The sequence below is a fragment of the Phoenix dactylifera genome, chromosome 2, assembly GCF_051530095.1.
Source record: "Phoenix dactylifera cultivar Ajwa chromosome 2, Ajwa_hap1_PhDact_Kaust_v1.1, whole genome shotgun sequence".
NCBI lineage: Eukaryota > Viridiplantae > Streptophyta > Magnoliopsida > Arecales > Arecaceae > Phoenix > Phoenix dactylifera.
The window spans coordinates 34,135,485-34,148,424 of NC_143191.1; the positions used below are offsets into that span (position 1 = coordinate 34,135,485).

Consider the following 12,940-nt stretch of genomic DNA (forward strand, 5'->3'; position numbering starts at 1 on the left):
GAATAACATCAATCATCTCCAAGCAAAATCATTGAAAGATTTTGAACCCTTCAGACTTATTAACAACCTCTGCGGCCATATGGTAGAATGCCACCCCTTATGTTGTGTATCTTAATCTACTTTTCTTTAGAGCTTCAATTTTCTTGAAGAAGAAAAAAATATAGTATATAGAGCTCATCTTGTCACAGTAATTTTAAATCAGCCACTAGCCCACACATGAGAAATTTTTCAACTCTAAAAGATAAACATTGCAAATCTCATATACTAAAAGATAAATATTGCAAATCTCTCACAACACTTTTCTTTAAATAATTCATAAAGCTAAAGGCAGGAACTAACCATCTTCATGTAAAAAGGATACAATGTAGGATTGTCTATGGTGGAGAAGAAAGTCAAGGGAATGATTTTGATTCTAGACGGAGAAGTGAAAGAGAGGATCGAGAGAGATCGAAAAATTTCTCAAAAAAGATAGAGATATTAGTTACTAGCGAGACCAATTAACCTGTTATCCGCTTCAGAAATAAAAAGATACTTTCATAATTTTAATTAATTTTTAATTTAAATAAATATAATTTTGGCTAATCATGTTAGCTGAATCGCCATGTTAAAAATATTCATACACAAAATGTTGTTTTGTGAGGGCATACACGTAAATATTAATTTGGAGGGCATTCATGCAAATTTCGATATTTAGAAGGGTATTGATGCAAAAATTCAAGAATTTTCTTGCTTGTATACCCTTCTAAATATATAAAATTGCAAGAATACCCTCCAAAATTGCTATTTACATGTATGCCCTTATAAACATTTTTTTGCATGTTTACCCGCTAAGGATATTTTCGTCATTTTAATTTTAAACAGCTAATTTCTTATCGACGTTAGATGGCATGGATAGATATGCAAAAAAAAAAGAAGGGTATACATACAAAATAAGTGTTTGATGATGATATACATGCAAACATCAATTTTAGAAAGGTATTCATGCAAATTCCAATATTTATGAGGATATGTACGCAAAAAATCCTAATTATATTGATAGGATATTGTACAATTATATAAAAAACAAGCATGTTATCTTGTACTCAATGGTAAACTATACTCAATATTCAAGATAGTCTCTTTAAGAACTGCAATGGGGGCCTTTACATAGGCTGAGGCCCACACCACAAACTGTTTGGGGCCAAAAACCCTGGCCTGATTTTTTTTAAAATGAGAATTCTAGATTTTTTTTTTTTTTTTTTTGTTGGGGGGGTGGGGGGGGGGGGGGGGCAGGGGGTTTGGGGTGGGGAGGGGGAACTGTCAAGATTGATCAAAACTAATTGAAACCGGACATCTAAATTGGCTGAAACTTGATAAAACAAGCAATTTTTAGTTCAGAATAAGCTGAAACCAGTTCATTTCGACAATAACTTTTGACCGTGGTGGCTACCATGCTCATCATACATTCTGAAGCTGATTAAAATTGTGTGAGTAACACTCTTTCAACATTTATTCGGTTTCTAAAGTCATTCTTCCATTCAACAAAATGCATATTCCTATTGTAAGCAATAGCTGCAAATGTCATAATCATGTCTCAACCCACAATATATTTGTTATGATCGTTTTGTTGGCAAGCAGTCACATCTTAAGTGACATCCTGATACAAGCAATATATGCCCCACGACCAAAAACTCCAGCATCTCAAGTGAAACTCACCAAATCAACATATGCTCGACCAATTAACCTTTTCGAGTCATGAAACCAAAAGCCCACCCACCTCTCCTATTCCTACACAAAAAAGGAAACCAAAACAAAGAATTAGAATTACTACACATTTATTAACAATGAGGACAAGCCATGCATGTCATCCTTTCTGGAATCTGATGACACTAGTCATTAGCTTATATCACATCTACAGAAGGATTAATTCATCTATATTGCTTCACACAAGCGATCTTTTGATATAGCTAGAAACCCCTCCGCAGCTCAGGGCATCTCACATTGATTAATTTAGCAATCACACATTCTTTATGTCTACTTACACTGGGTGATGTAACTAAGAGTTGCATGTTGTAGCTAATATAATACATTGTAAAATTCTGAATATGCTTTTGCCTTCCAGATCTGAAAATATAAAGAGGGCAGAAGAAATGAAGAAAGAAGATTAGAGAAAAAAGATGGACGGTTTCTGCCCAAACCTACAGCCAACAGCTATTGATTCATGAAAGCAGTCAAGATACAATTCAAGACCTGTTTTGCACTTTATACTTCTGACAACTATTATTTCATCAGGAATACTAGATTGTGACTTAACTAGGATACCTAATCAAATGATAACTTAAGCAATAATGATAAAGATACCCATCATAAACCTTCTAATGATTATAAGATAATCTAAGTTGACTTAGCATTCCAAACATACAAAAATTAAAATAAGACGTCAAAACTACCCTTGAGAAGAAAAGATGATCATCATAGCCTCCTAGAGTAATGATCATGAAACTGAATATAAGGAAAGTCAAAGATTATCATCCATCAATATCAAGCCTGGTTCAACATGGAGACCCACATATCAACTACTAAATCAGATTTAGTTGTCTTTTTGTATGATTTCTCAGCTTTGCATTTGCATCATTGAGATCAGATATTCCTTCAAATGGATTATGTATCCTTTCCAAGACTGTTTCTAACTTTGAATTTAAGCATACCTCTTCACAAGGTCAACAGTTCTTGCAAAGCTGTCACCATAAGTCCTAAGCGAATGTATCTGACATCTTTTGAGAGTTGAGATATTAATCCATTCTTTTGCCCACTTATCAAGGTAACGAAATGAAACATGCGATCTTTTCAAACTTCAACTGTTTGAAGTTCAAATTGCATGCTGGAAGAGATTGTTGCTCTAATACAAAACTGATGCAATTTGAAGTGACGCAACTTGTCTGTTTCATTATAATTCTTTTAAAGTTGGGGATTTTAAAGTCTCCACAATGATATAGGATTTAATGCAAAGAAGAACTAGAGTGGGAAAATATGTGGATTCTCACTATATCCTGAACTTATTGGATAGTTAGAAGTGATGTGCAACAGCTTCTCGCTCAGATACAAATTCATACAACTAAGAGCAGCAGCATTCTCTGCTAATTATGATAGCCATTTAGATTCAACCTTATCTCAACCAGTTTGAACCATATGAAAGCCACAGAATACCTATAATAAGTGAATTAACCAAGGGATAACTAAGAAAGCCATGACCTATGCAAAAATGCTACATAAACAAGTTTCTTTTAACCTTTTCAAGGCTACCTAAAAATCATTCAAAAAATAAACCCAGTATGATATAGGAATTCTATACTGAAATTTTTTTTGCTGTTCTGGTCTTATATTTTCCTGCACTCATAGCAAACAACTGTGTCGACATGCTTTTTGTTTGATATCTGGCACTTCAAACCTCTTTCTTCTTCTTGTTTTTACTTTTCTCCTTTGCTGAAACTTTCTACTTTAAATCACCTCTCTATCTCTGCAACTTGGCAAGAAGTGATAGGCAGCCACGCAGAACTATAAGAGTTCCAAAGCCAAACATCAAGTATAGTGGGTGAAGACCAGGCATGAGAACCGGACATGCAGGACGAGAAATCCATGCATGCAAGGGAGAAAGACCCGGAGCCACCTTCAGCAATGGATAGATGCTGATTTACCGCGTCAAACAGTTGTTGGAGAGAGTGTAGTTGTTTTGTTATAATTTTGTTGCATGTTTACTTGTGTTTACGTTAATTCTGTTATGCACGTAGGCTTTATTCTCGGCTGAATAGCCGAATAGTTGGTTAAGTTTAATTGTATAAATAAAGCTCCGAAGGTCAATAAAAGTTTATCGAGAAATTTATCCAACAACTTATCTTGTGGTTTGTTCTCACCCGAAGCAGAACAGTTACCCTTTTTTGCGATTGCTAGCTAGCTTTGACTGGGACCTTACCAATTGGTATCAGAGCTAGGTTGGCAATGGCGACTAACAAAGAGAGGATCGAAGCTTTGGAGGTAGCACTCGGAGGAGTTCAAGATGGAATGAGCCACATGGAGCAAGGCGTTGCTGATAAGCTGCACCACCTGGAAGACACTATCAATAGGATCTCTGAAGCATGGTTCTCTAACCGTGATGCAACCAGCTACCACAATGATCGGGGAAGCCACTCGCGTTCACACCGGGAGGAGCACGATGCAGGCCGCCAAGGCTTCTTTCCCAAGACCACCAAGCTGGAATTTCCGAAGTATTTAGGCGAGGATCCCACGGAATGGTTCAATCGTGCTGCTCAATTTTTTGAGTACCAGGGCACCACTGAACAACAGAAGGTTTCTCTAGCATCGTTCCACCTGGCGGGAGAAGCAAACCAATGGTGGCAGTGGATACGCCGGACATACCGGGAAGAAGGGTGGACCATGACATGAGAGGCATTCGAAGATGAGCTTTGGACAAGGTTCGGCCCTACAGATTGCGAAGACTTTGATAAAGCCTTATCAAGAATAAGGCAATCAGGGTCTTTACGTGACTACCAGCGAGAGTTCGAGAAGTTGGAAAACCGAGTTCGGGGTTGGACTCAGAAGGCTTTGGTTGGAACATTCATGGGTGGTCTCAAGCCGGAGATTGCTGATGGCATACGTATGTTCGAGCCACGGACCTTGAAAGAAGCCATCAGTTTGGCTCGAATGAAGGACGACCAGCTGTCACGGCAAAGGCGATTCGCACGGCCATCACCTGTCAACCGTACTCCACCAGCATTACCACCTTCTACACGAGCAGCACCAGCAACACCAATTCGGAGACTGACGTGGGATGAAATGCAACGGCGGAGGGCACAGGGACTATGCTTTAACTGCAATGAAAGGTTCACCGCTGGTCATAAATGCCAAGGCCCTCAACTCCTCCTGTTGGAAAGCTTCCCTGACACCAGCGGCATTACTTGTGAAGAAGTGACCGAAGAACTGCAGGAAGATGAAGATCAAGGAGAGCAACCCGAGCCCGAGATTACGCTGCATGCACTCACAGGGTGGGCAGCTCCACGAACTATGAGAGTTCTAGCAAAAATCGGGGCATTAGAAGTGATGGTGCTAATTGATAGTGGGTCAACCCACAATTTTATTAGCACTTGCGTGGCTGATTCACTTCGGTTGTCAGTTACTCCCACCAAGGCATTTACGGTCAAGGTAGCAAATGGCGAACCATTGAAGTGCCAAGGCAGGTTCGAGAAGGTGCAGGTATTCTTGCAAAGCATTCCATTTTCACTCACACTTTATTCTTTACCTTTAGTAGGTTTGGATTTGGTACTGGGCAACCAGTGGTTGGAGATGCTAGGCACCGTCACATGCAATTGGAAATCCCTCACAATGGATTTCCAATGGGAAGACAAGACCCAAAGGCTACAGGGGCTCGGACACCATCCCATCCGAGATGCCTCACTCAAGGAGATGACGAAGGAGCTTCTTCAAGGGCATTCAGTCTTTGCAATCTGTTTACAAATGAAGGGGCCCATGAGTACTGTGCCACCAAGCTTGCAAAAAGCTTTGGAAGATTATGAGGAAGTATTCAAGGAACCAACACAGCTTCCGCCGGCACGTGAGGTCGACCACTGCATTCCCCTTAAGGAAGGCACCGAACCAGTCAATGTTCGGCCTTATAGATATGCTTATTTTCAGAAGGCCGAAATTGAGAAGCAGGTCCAAGAGATGTTGGGTTCGGGACTTATAAGGCCAAGTACTAGCCCATTCTCATCACCGGTACTGTTGGTGAAAAAGAAGGATGGCAGTTGGCGGTTCTGTACTAACTACCGGTCCCTCAATGCGGTCACCATCAAAGATCGTTTCCTCATCCCCACGGTGGAAGACATGTTAGATGAACTGCATGGCGCCGCCTATTTCACTAAATTGGACCTGAGAGCCGGATATCATCAGGTACGGGTAAATCCGAATGATATTCACAAAACTGCATTCCGAACACATAACGGCCATTATGAGTATTTGGTAATGCCTTTTGGCCTATGTAACGCCCCATCCACCTTCCAAGCCATAATGAACTCCATCTTTCGCCCCTACCTTAGAAAATTTATCCTCGTCTTTTTCGACGATATCTTGATTTATAGCCCTACCTGGGATATGCATCTTGAACATGTCCGAAAGACTTTGAAGATTTTGAAGCAACAACAATTTTTTATCAAAGCTAGTAAATGTGCTTTTGGTAAGAAGGAGCTTGAATACTTGGGGCATATTATTACATGTCAAGGGGTTAAGGTAGACGATGCCAAGATTTCGGCCATGGTAGCATGGCCCCAACCTACTAACATCTCTGAGTTGCGTGGGTTTTTAGGATTGACAGGTTATTACCGCAAGTTTGTTCGGAACTATGGGATTCTGGCTCGTCCCCTCACGAATCTTCTCAAAAAGGGGCAATTTGGGTGGCATGATGAAGCAAAAGCGGCATTTCTCAAACTTAAACAAGCCATGACTACCACACCAACATTGGCCATGCCGAACTTCAATGATACTTTTATCATTGAAACTGATGCCTCCGGCGAAGGTATTGGCGCCGTCCTTCAACAACAAGGCAGGCCAATTGCATTCATGAGCCGAGCCCTTGGAGTTGCCAAGAAGTCATGGTCTACTTATGCCAAAGAAATGCTTGCCATTATCGAGGCCATCCGCATTTGGCGGCCATATTTATTGGGGAGAAGATTTATTATTCAAACAGATCAACGCAGTCTCAAGTATTTCTTGGTGCAAAAGATTGCCACCCTGGAGCAACAAAAGTGGGTTGCTAAATTATTGGGTTATGACTACGAGATCCATTATCGTCCGGGTCATGAAAATTCTGCCGCTGATGCCCTCTCCCGTCGACCGGACAGCCCCACTCTTGACCACCTATTTGTTCCTCGGGTGAATATCTGGGAAGAGATTAAAGCAGCTTCCAAAGGGGACACTTATATGGAAGCTGTGGAACGTTTGGCCCATGCACAACCTGAAGGTCCATATTCTAGAAGGAATGGGTTAACTCTCTTCAAAGGCAGAGTGGTGGTGCCGCATAAGCTTCGCAGCAAGCTTTTATTTGAAGCCCACGATACTAAAGTGGGGGGCCATTCAGGGACCTTGCGCACTTTCAAGCGTTTGGGCCAGCAATTCTATTGGCCATCTATGTTCTGCACTGTTCAAGAGTATGTTAAAAAATGCAAAATATGTCAGCGGACGAAAGCTGAAACACTGGCACCTGCGGGGCTGCTCCAACCTCTTCCAATTCCATGCCAGGTATGGGATGATATTACTCTTGATTTTATTGAGGGTCTTCCGGTTTCATAGAGCAAGGATACCATATTAGTCGTGGTCGACCGATTGAGTAAATCTGCTCATTTTTTGTCTTTATCTCACCCATTCACGGCCAAAATAGTAGCAGAAAAATTTGTTGAAGGTGTGGTCAAATTGCACGGCATGCCCAAGTCCATCATTAGTGACCGGGATCCCATATTTATCAGCAACTTTTGGCAAGAGTTTTTTAAGATGTCCGGGACTCAACTCAAGATGAGTTCAGCCTACCACCCACAGACCGACGGCCAGACGGAAGTAATTAATCGGTGTGTTGAGCAGTATTTGCGGAGTTTTGTTCACCAATGGCCACGAAAGTGGCATGCTTATTTACCATAGGCAGAGTTCTGGTATAACACAACATACCATATTTCCACTGGAATGACTCCATTTCAGGCATTATACGGACGACCCCCGCCCACTATTCCCATCTACCGTGATGGTTCCTCACCTGTGAATGCGGTTGATCAAGATCTTTTGACTCGGGATGAACTGCTGCAATGTCTAAAAAAGAATTTGGAGACAGCTGCAAACCGCATGAAGCAATCCGCAGATAAAAAGAGGCGAGAGGTTACATTCCAGCAAGATGATATGGTATTTCTCAAGCTTCAGCCCTACCGACAATCCACAGTGTTCAAACGCGCCCATCAAAAATTATCCAGTAAGTTTTATGGCCCCTACCGGGTTATACAACGAGTGGGTAATGTTGCCTACAAATTGCAGCTTCCTGAAGGAGCAAGAGTCCATCCCGTGTTCCGTGTTTCCCTTCTCAAAGGATACATTGGAGATTCTTCAACGGCAAGTGCGGAACTACCTCCAGTTAATGATGAAGGCGTGATCATTTTGGAACCCGAGAATATCATTGACAGCCGTTGGGTCAAACAAGGAGGGAAATTTGTGGAGGAAAGCCTGGTCAAATGGAAGCATCTTCCTTCGGAAGAAGCCACGTGGGAGAACACTACTCTACTGCGGCAACAGTTTCCACATGTGGCCCTTGAGGACAAGGAACCACTTCATGGGGGGAGTATTGATAGGCAGCCACGCAGAACTATAAGAGTTCCAAAGCCAAACATCAAGTATAGTGGGTGAAGACCAGGCATGAGAACCGGACATGCAGGACGTGAAATCCATGCATGCAAGGGAGAAAGACCCGGAGCCACCTTCAGCAACGGATAGATGCTGATTTACCGCGTCAAACAGTTGTTGGAGAGAGTGTAGTTGTTTTGTTATTATTTTGTTGCATGTTTACTTATGTTTACGTTAATTCTGTTATGCACGTAGGCTTTATTCTCGGCTGAATAGCCGAATAGTTGGTTAAGTTTAATTGTATAAATAAAGCTCCGAAGGTCAATAAAAGTTTATCGAAAAATTTATCCAACAACTTTTCTTGTGGTTTGTTCTCACCCGAAGCAGAACAGTTACCCTTTTTTGCGATTGCTAGCTAGCTTTGACTGGGACCTTACCAAGAAGCATGGCCTTTCAAGAAAACATGTGTCTTAATGCTCATTCAGATCAGTATACACCATCACAGACTTTTTCCACTTCATCTGTTAGATTGTGCCTTTTGTTTAAAGTTAGGAACTTTAAATCTAGATCATAGACCATGCCGCCTGTTGATGGTTCTAAAGGCCCTGCAAATTTCCTAGCTATGAAAATTATTTGTCAAAGATTTTGAAGGGTTTGATTCAGTGTAATTTTAGACGCTCTGAACAAAACAGTTTCTTCTAAGGTTATCAAGAAATAATATACTTCATCATCAAAATCTTTTAATGTGATAACCGTGGTTGACAGTAAACATAGTGTTTTCCCATCACTCTATATATGCCTAATAACCAAATCAAGTAACAAAACCATGAGAGTTGGAAAGTGCAAGAAGCACCTTTACAAGTACCATTTCTGAAATAATTTCCCCGAAATTCAGGCTACAGCCACGGCGCCGACGAAGAATTTGTGCAGCTAGAAAATTCAAATATGAGCCAAATCATGGCAGCACTGTTCAAGATATAAATTTTAAATATTCTAACCTCCTTTCTTTTTTCTGAATGTGCATAAAAAACTCCCACTTTACAAACATCCTGATCAGTCTTGTTTGAATATCTTTAAAAATAAGAAATTCTTAGATACATACATTCCCCAGATTAGTCTAAACCCACAGAACAGAAAATCTGATAATATTGTATCATTCAGTGTAACTGAAGTTCTCTTTTAAGAGAGTAACTCCCATTTGCCACCATTCAAATATCTAATAACTTCATCAATAAATTAGGTACTCTTCCCAAACCTTCTAAACAATTGCTGTCCATATAAGTATTTCTTGGTTTGTAACCAACTTCCAACAAAACAGATCCTAGTTCATTCTGTCATGGACATTAACATGAGACACCTTAATTGGCTCGCATATTCTCTTTGCTCTGGTATAATATTGGAATGACTAAACAACAGCAAACAGCAGCAGTACAAATTGTCACTACAGCAGACTAATGCTAATGACCAGATAACCAGAATAGAACAACTGCTGGAGAACATCATCAATTCACTAGCAGTACTAAGGAGGCAAACACACTCCTCTCCCTTTTGCCCAAAAAAACAAACATCCAAACATACTAAACATAGCCTGAAAACAAATCAATTCCTTGACTTTAATCAAGGTACTTGAACTCTTTTTTTTTTCCTACAAAAAATTATGACTTTGCAGATATTGTTATCACCTAATCCTATCTCTCACCACCCAAGCAATGCCAGACTAAATGGCTGGATGTTGGTATCATCTTTGCTAGATAACACAATCCAAGTTCATCATCTGCCATGTATGTCAAATTTTCAAGTAAGGACCTTGGCCATGGTGACCTCCATTTATACATATTCACTTTATCCACTGACGGATTTCCAATATAGTCCTAGCTAACCTTTCATGAAAATGTATAAAGATCATAGTGTCACTAAGCTCCAAAAAAAGATCACAGTGTCACATGGGATCCCCTAACTTGAACTCATTTTTTTTCCTACAAAAACTTATGTCTTTGCGGATATTGTTATCACCTAATCCTATCTCTCACAACCCAAGCAATGCCAGACTAAATGGCTGGATGTTGGTATCATCTTTGATTACATAACACAATCCAAGTTCAACATCTGCCATGTATTTCAAATTTTTAAGTAAGGACCTTGGCCATGGTGACCTCCATTTATACATATTCACTTTATCCACTGACAGATTTCCAATATAGTCCTAGCTAACCTTTCATGAAAATATATAAAGATCATAGCATCACTAAGCTCCAAAAAAAGATCACAGTGTCACATGGGATCCCCTAACTTAAGGAATGCAAAGAGTGTTGTTACTTATAATGAATGACAATTATTAAACTAGAATTCGACAATTGCAGCAAATACATAAGCAATTTTTCAATAAACTTGAAAATTGTGAGAGAATGATAAGTAAGAATATTTCCAAGCATCAACTGTCCTCTGTATAAAATACAATCATGTTGCTTTAAAATGTTTCAGCTGAAGAATCAACACATGGAGCTAGCAGAGGACAGAAGACCATGGGCATTAAGAAGAAAGGTGTATGTACATAGTGTATTGATTAACAAAGACATGTTGAGTTAGTGACAGATTCTAAAAGTAGTTATGCCAAGATAAAGTACATTTTTAGTAAATAGCCATCTGAACTTTGATGAAGAATAAGCATCAGTTATGATGTTGGAGCCAATGAAAAGTTGATTAAGAAAGAGTATACGGGTATGATTTATAACAAGGTTATGTTAAAAAAATTAAAGAAACAACTGGCAAGTGCAGCAAGCCAGTAGCTGCCCTTTCATAGGAGATTGGATCTTTGATGTTTACTAGAAAAAGTTGTCAAATACTGAGAACAATATCATGTCCCCGTTGATAAAGAACATTGATTATTAAAGCCCTAATTCCAAAATGCAAGTGGAAAACAAAGTTATGCCCTAGTTTATCGCCCTCGTTGTCATTGGAACGCCCCAGTCAACAAAATATTCCATACTCCTTCAATTCAATGAACTGCTCATATAAAAAGGCGATGAAAACCATCCAACCATTAGAAGGAAAGATAAGATTTTGGCACTGCAAATGCTTAGTGCAGAGAAATTAGTATTATACTTCTAGCAAGATTGAAATCCAATCAACTTAGTTCAGGCGGGATGGCTTCAAGATCACTCAAGTTTGTACAACAACATCACTAGGAGATTTTGACACCAGAATGCAATCAAACAATCCACGTGGAACAAAAGTTCCGAGAAGAGGGGAAAATAAATCCAACTCTGATGATCTACCTCAGGCATCGGCGGCGCTTCCGAGAGGAAACGAGCAGATCTCCCGGACGGGGGAGAACTCTACCAGGCCGATATCCATGGCGTAGCCGGAGACAGGGAGCTTGAGGTCGCGAAGAATACAGAAGGCCTCGGCCATCCGGCTCCTGGGGACGTCCTGGGCGACGGAGCAGTGGGGGACCCAGGCGTCGGGCCGGAACTCCTCGGGCACCTCGACCCCTTCCTTCCTGAGGGCGTCGCAGAGCTGGGCGTGGAGGTGGAGGAGAGCGGACGACGGGGTGGGGGCGAGGAAGAGGATTCCTCCTCCGCCTCCTCCGCCGCCGACATCGGAGGAGGAAGAGGAAGGGAAGGCGCCGACGGAGGAGAGGGAGAGAGGGAGGGGGTCGAGGCGGGAGGCTAGGAAGCGGAGGGCGGAGTGGAGCTTAAGGGGGTCGAGGGAGGGGGAGGAGAGGAGGGTTAGGTGGGGGCGGGCGGCCATCTCGATGAGCTGCGTGCTGATCTGCCGCCGGGCCAGAACGTTCCATGCCTTCAGCACTTGGTTCTCCAGCGCCGGATCGAAGTACAGTTCCACCGCGTATCCCAGCTGCGCCGCCGCCGCCGGCGGTGTTGCACCCTGAGACATTTTGCGTCCTCCTCCTCGCCGGCGGCGCTCACCTTCTTCGACTTCAATAAAAGAGAGGCAACGGTGAAAGGGCTAGGGGGGGTGAAGAGAGGGTGAAGAGAGGGGATGCTGGGGGCAGGAGAAAAGCTGGAGGGGCAACGGGTGAAACGGCGGGCGGTATTCGCTTTGCGTCTGACGAACGCGTTGCAGGGCTGGCGTTGCGGATGAAAGGAACCGTTTGACCCTTGGTCGGTGGAGCGGTGGACTCCAGGTAAGGCCTGTTGGTGGTGGGATCTTGACCAAGATTTTGTCGTGGAGTTTTGTCCATCGGAGTCCGGTAGGCGTAATCCGGCGAAGATTTCGTTTCAGCGTACTCGACTAGCCTGGCCACGTCCCGTAACCCAGCCCGCACCCCCTCCCCAAAACAGGGCCATGGCCACATTGGCCGAGTGCTTCAGACCGACTCAGCTATATTTGAGAGTGACTCAGCCACCGTAGTCAGCTGGTGGCTCCAGCAGTATAAGTGAAGACCACTCTTTGCTCTGAAATATTTGGATAATGGCAAGCGATGGAGTGGTATATGGCCAGTCATTTTGAAAGTACTTTGTTGATCGAAGGTGGAGGGCTGCCTAAAACGCTCAGTGACTTTTTATTTTCTAATTTTGTTGGATGTATGCATACTAAAAATATTTGAATCATATATTTCAATATACAAAAAATAAAA

At 41.9% G+C, this 12,940-nt stretch overlaps 1 protein-coding gene across 1 annotated transcript; it reads right to left on the reverse strand.

The window, feature by feature from the left end:
- Positions 1-1,453: 1,453 nt before the first annotated feature.
- On the reverse strand, positions 1,454-12,500 carry LOC148714757 (uncharacterized). The gene is made up of 2 exons (XM_088716111.1): positions 11,619-12,500; positions 1,454-1,767 (listed from the first exon to the last, which is right to left on the reverse strand). Exon 1 carries the CDS (start codon positions 12,235-12,237, stop codon positions 11,620-11,622), a length of 618 nt encoding a protein of 205 aa, XP_088572237.1. The 5' UTR covers positions 12,238-12,500; the 3' UTR covers positions 1,454-1,767; position 11,619.
- Between the last annotated feature and the right edge of the window lie 440 nt (positions 12,501-12,940).

Coding starts and splice junctions, on each gene's coding strand:
- LOC148714757 (XM_088716111.1), bottom strand. CDS start 12,237: ATGTCTCAGGGTGCAACACCGCCGGCGGCGGCGGCGCAGCTGGGATAC.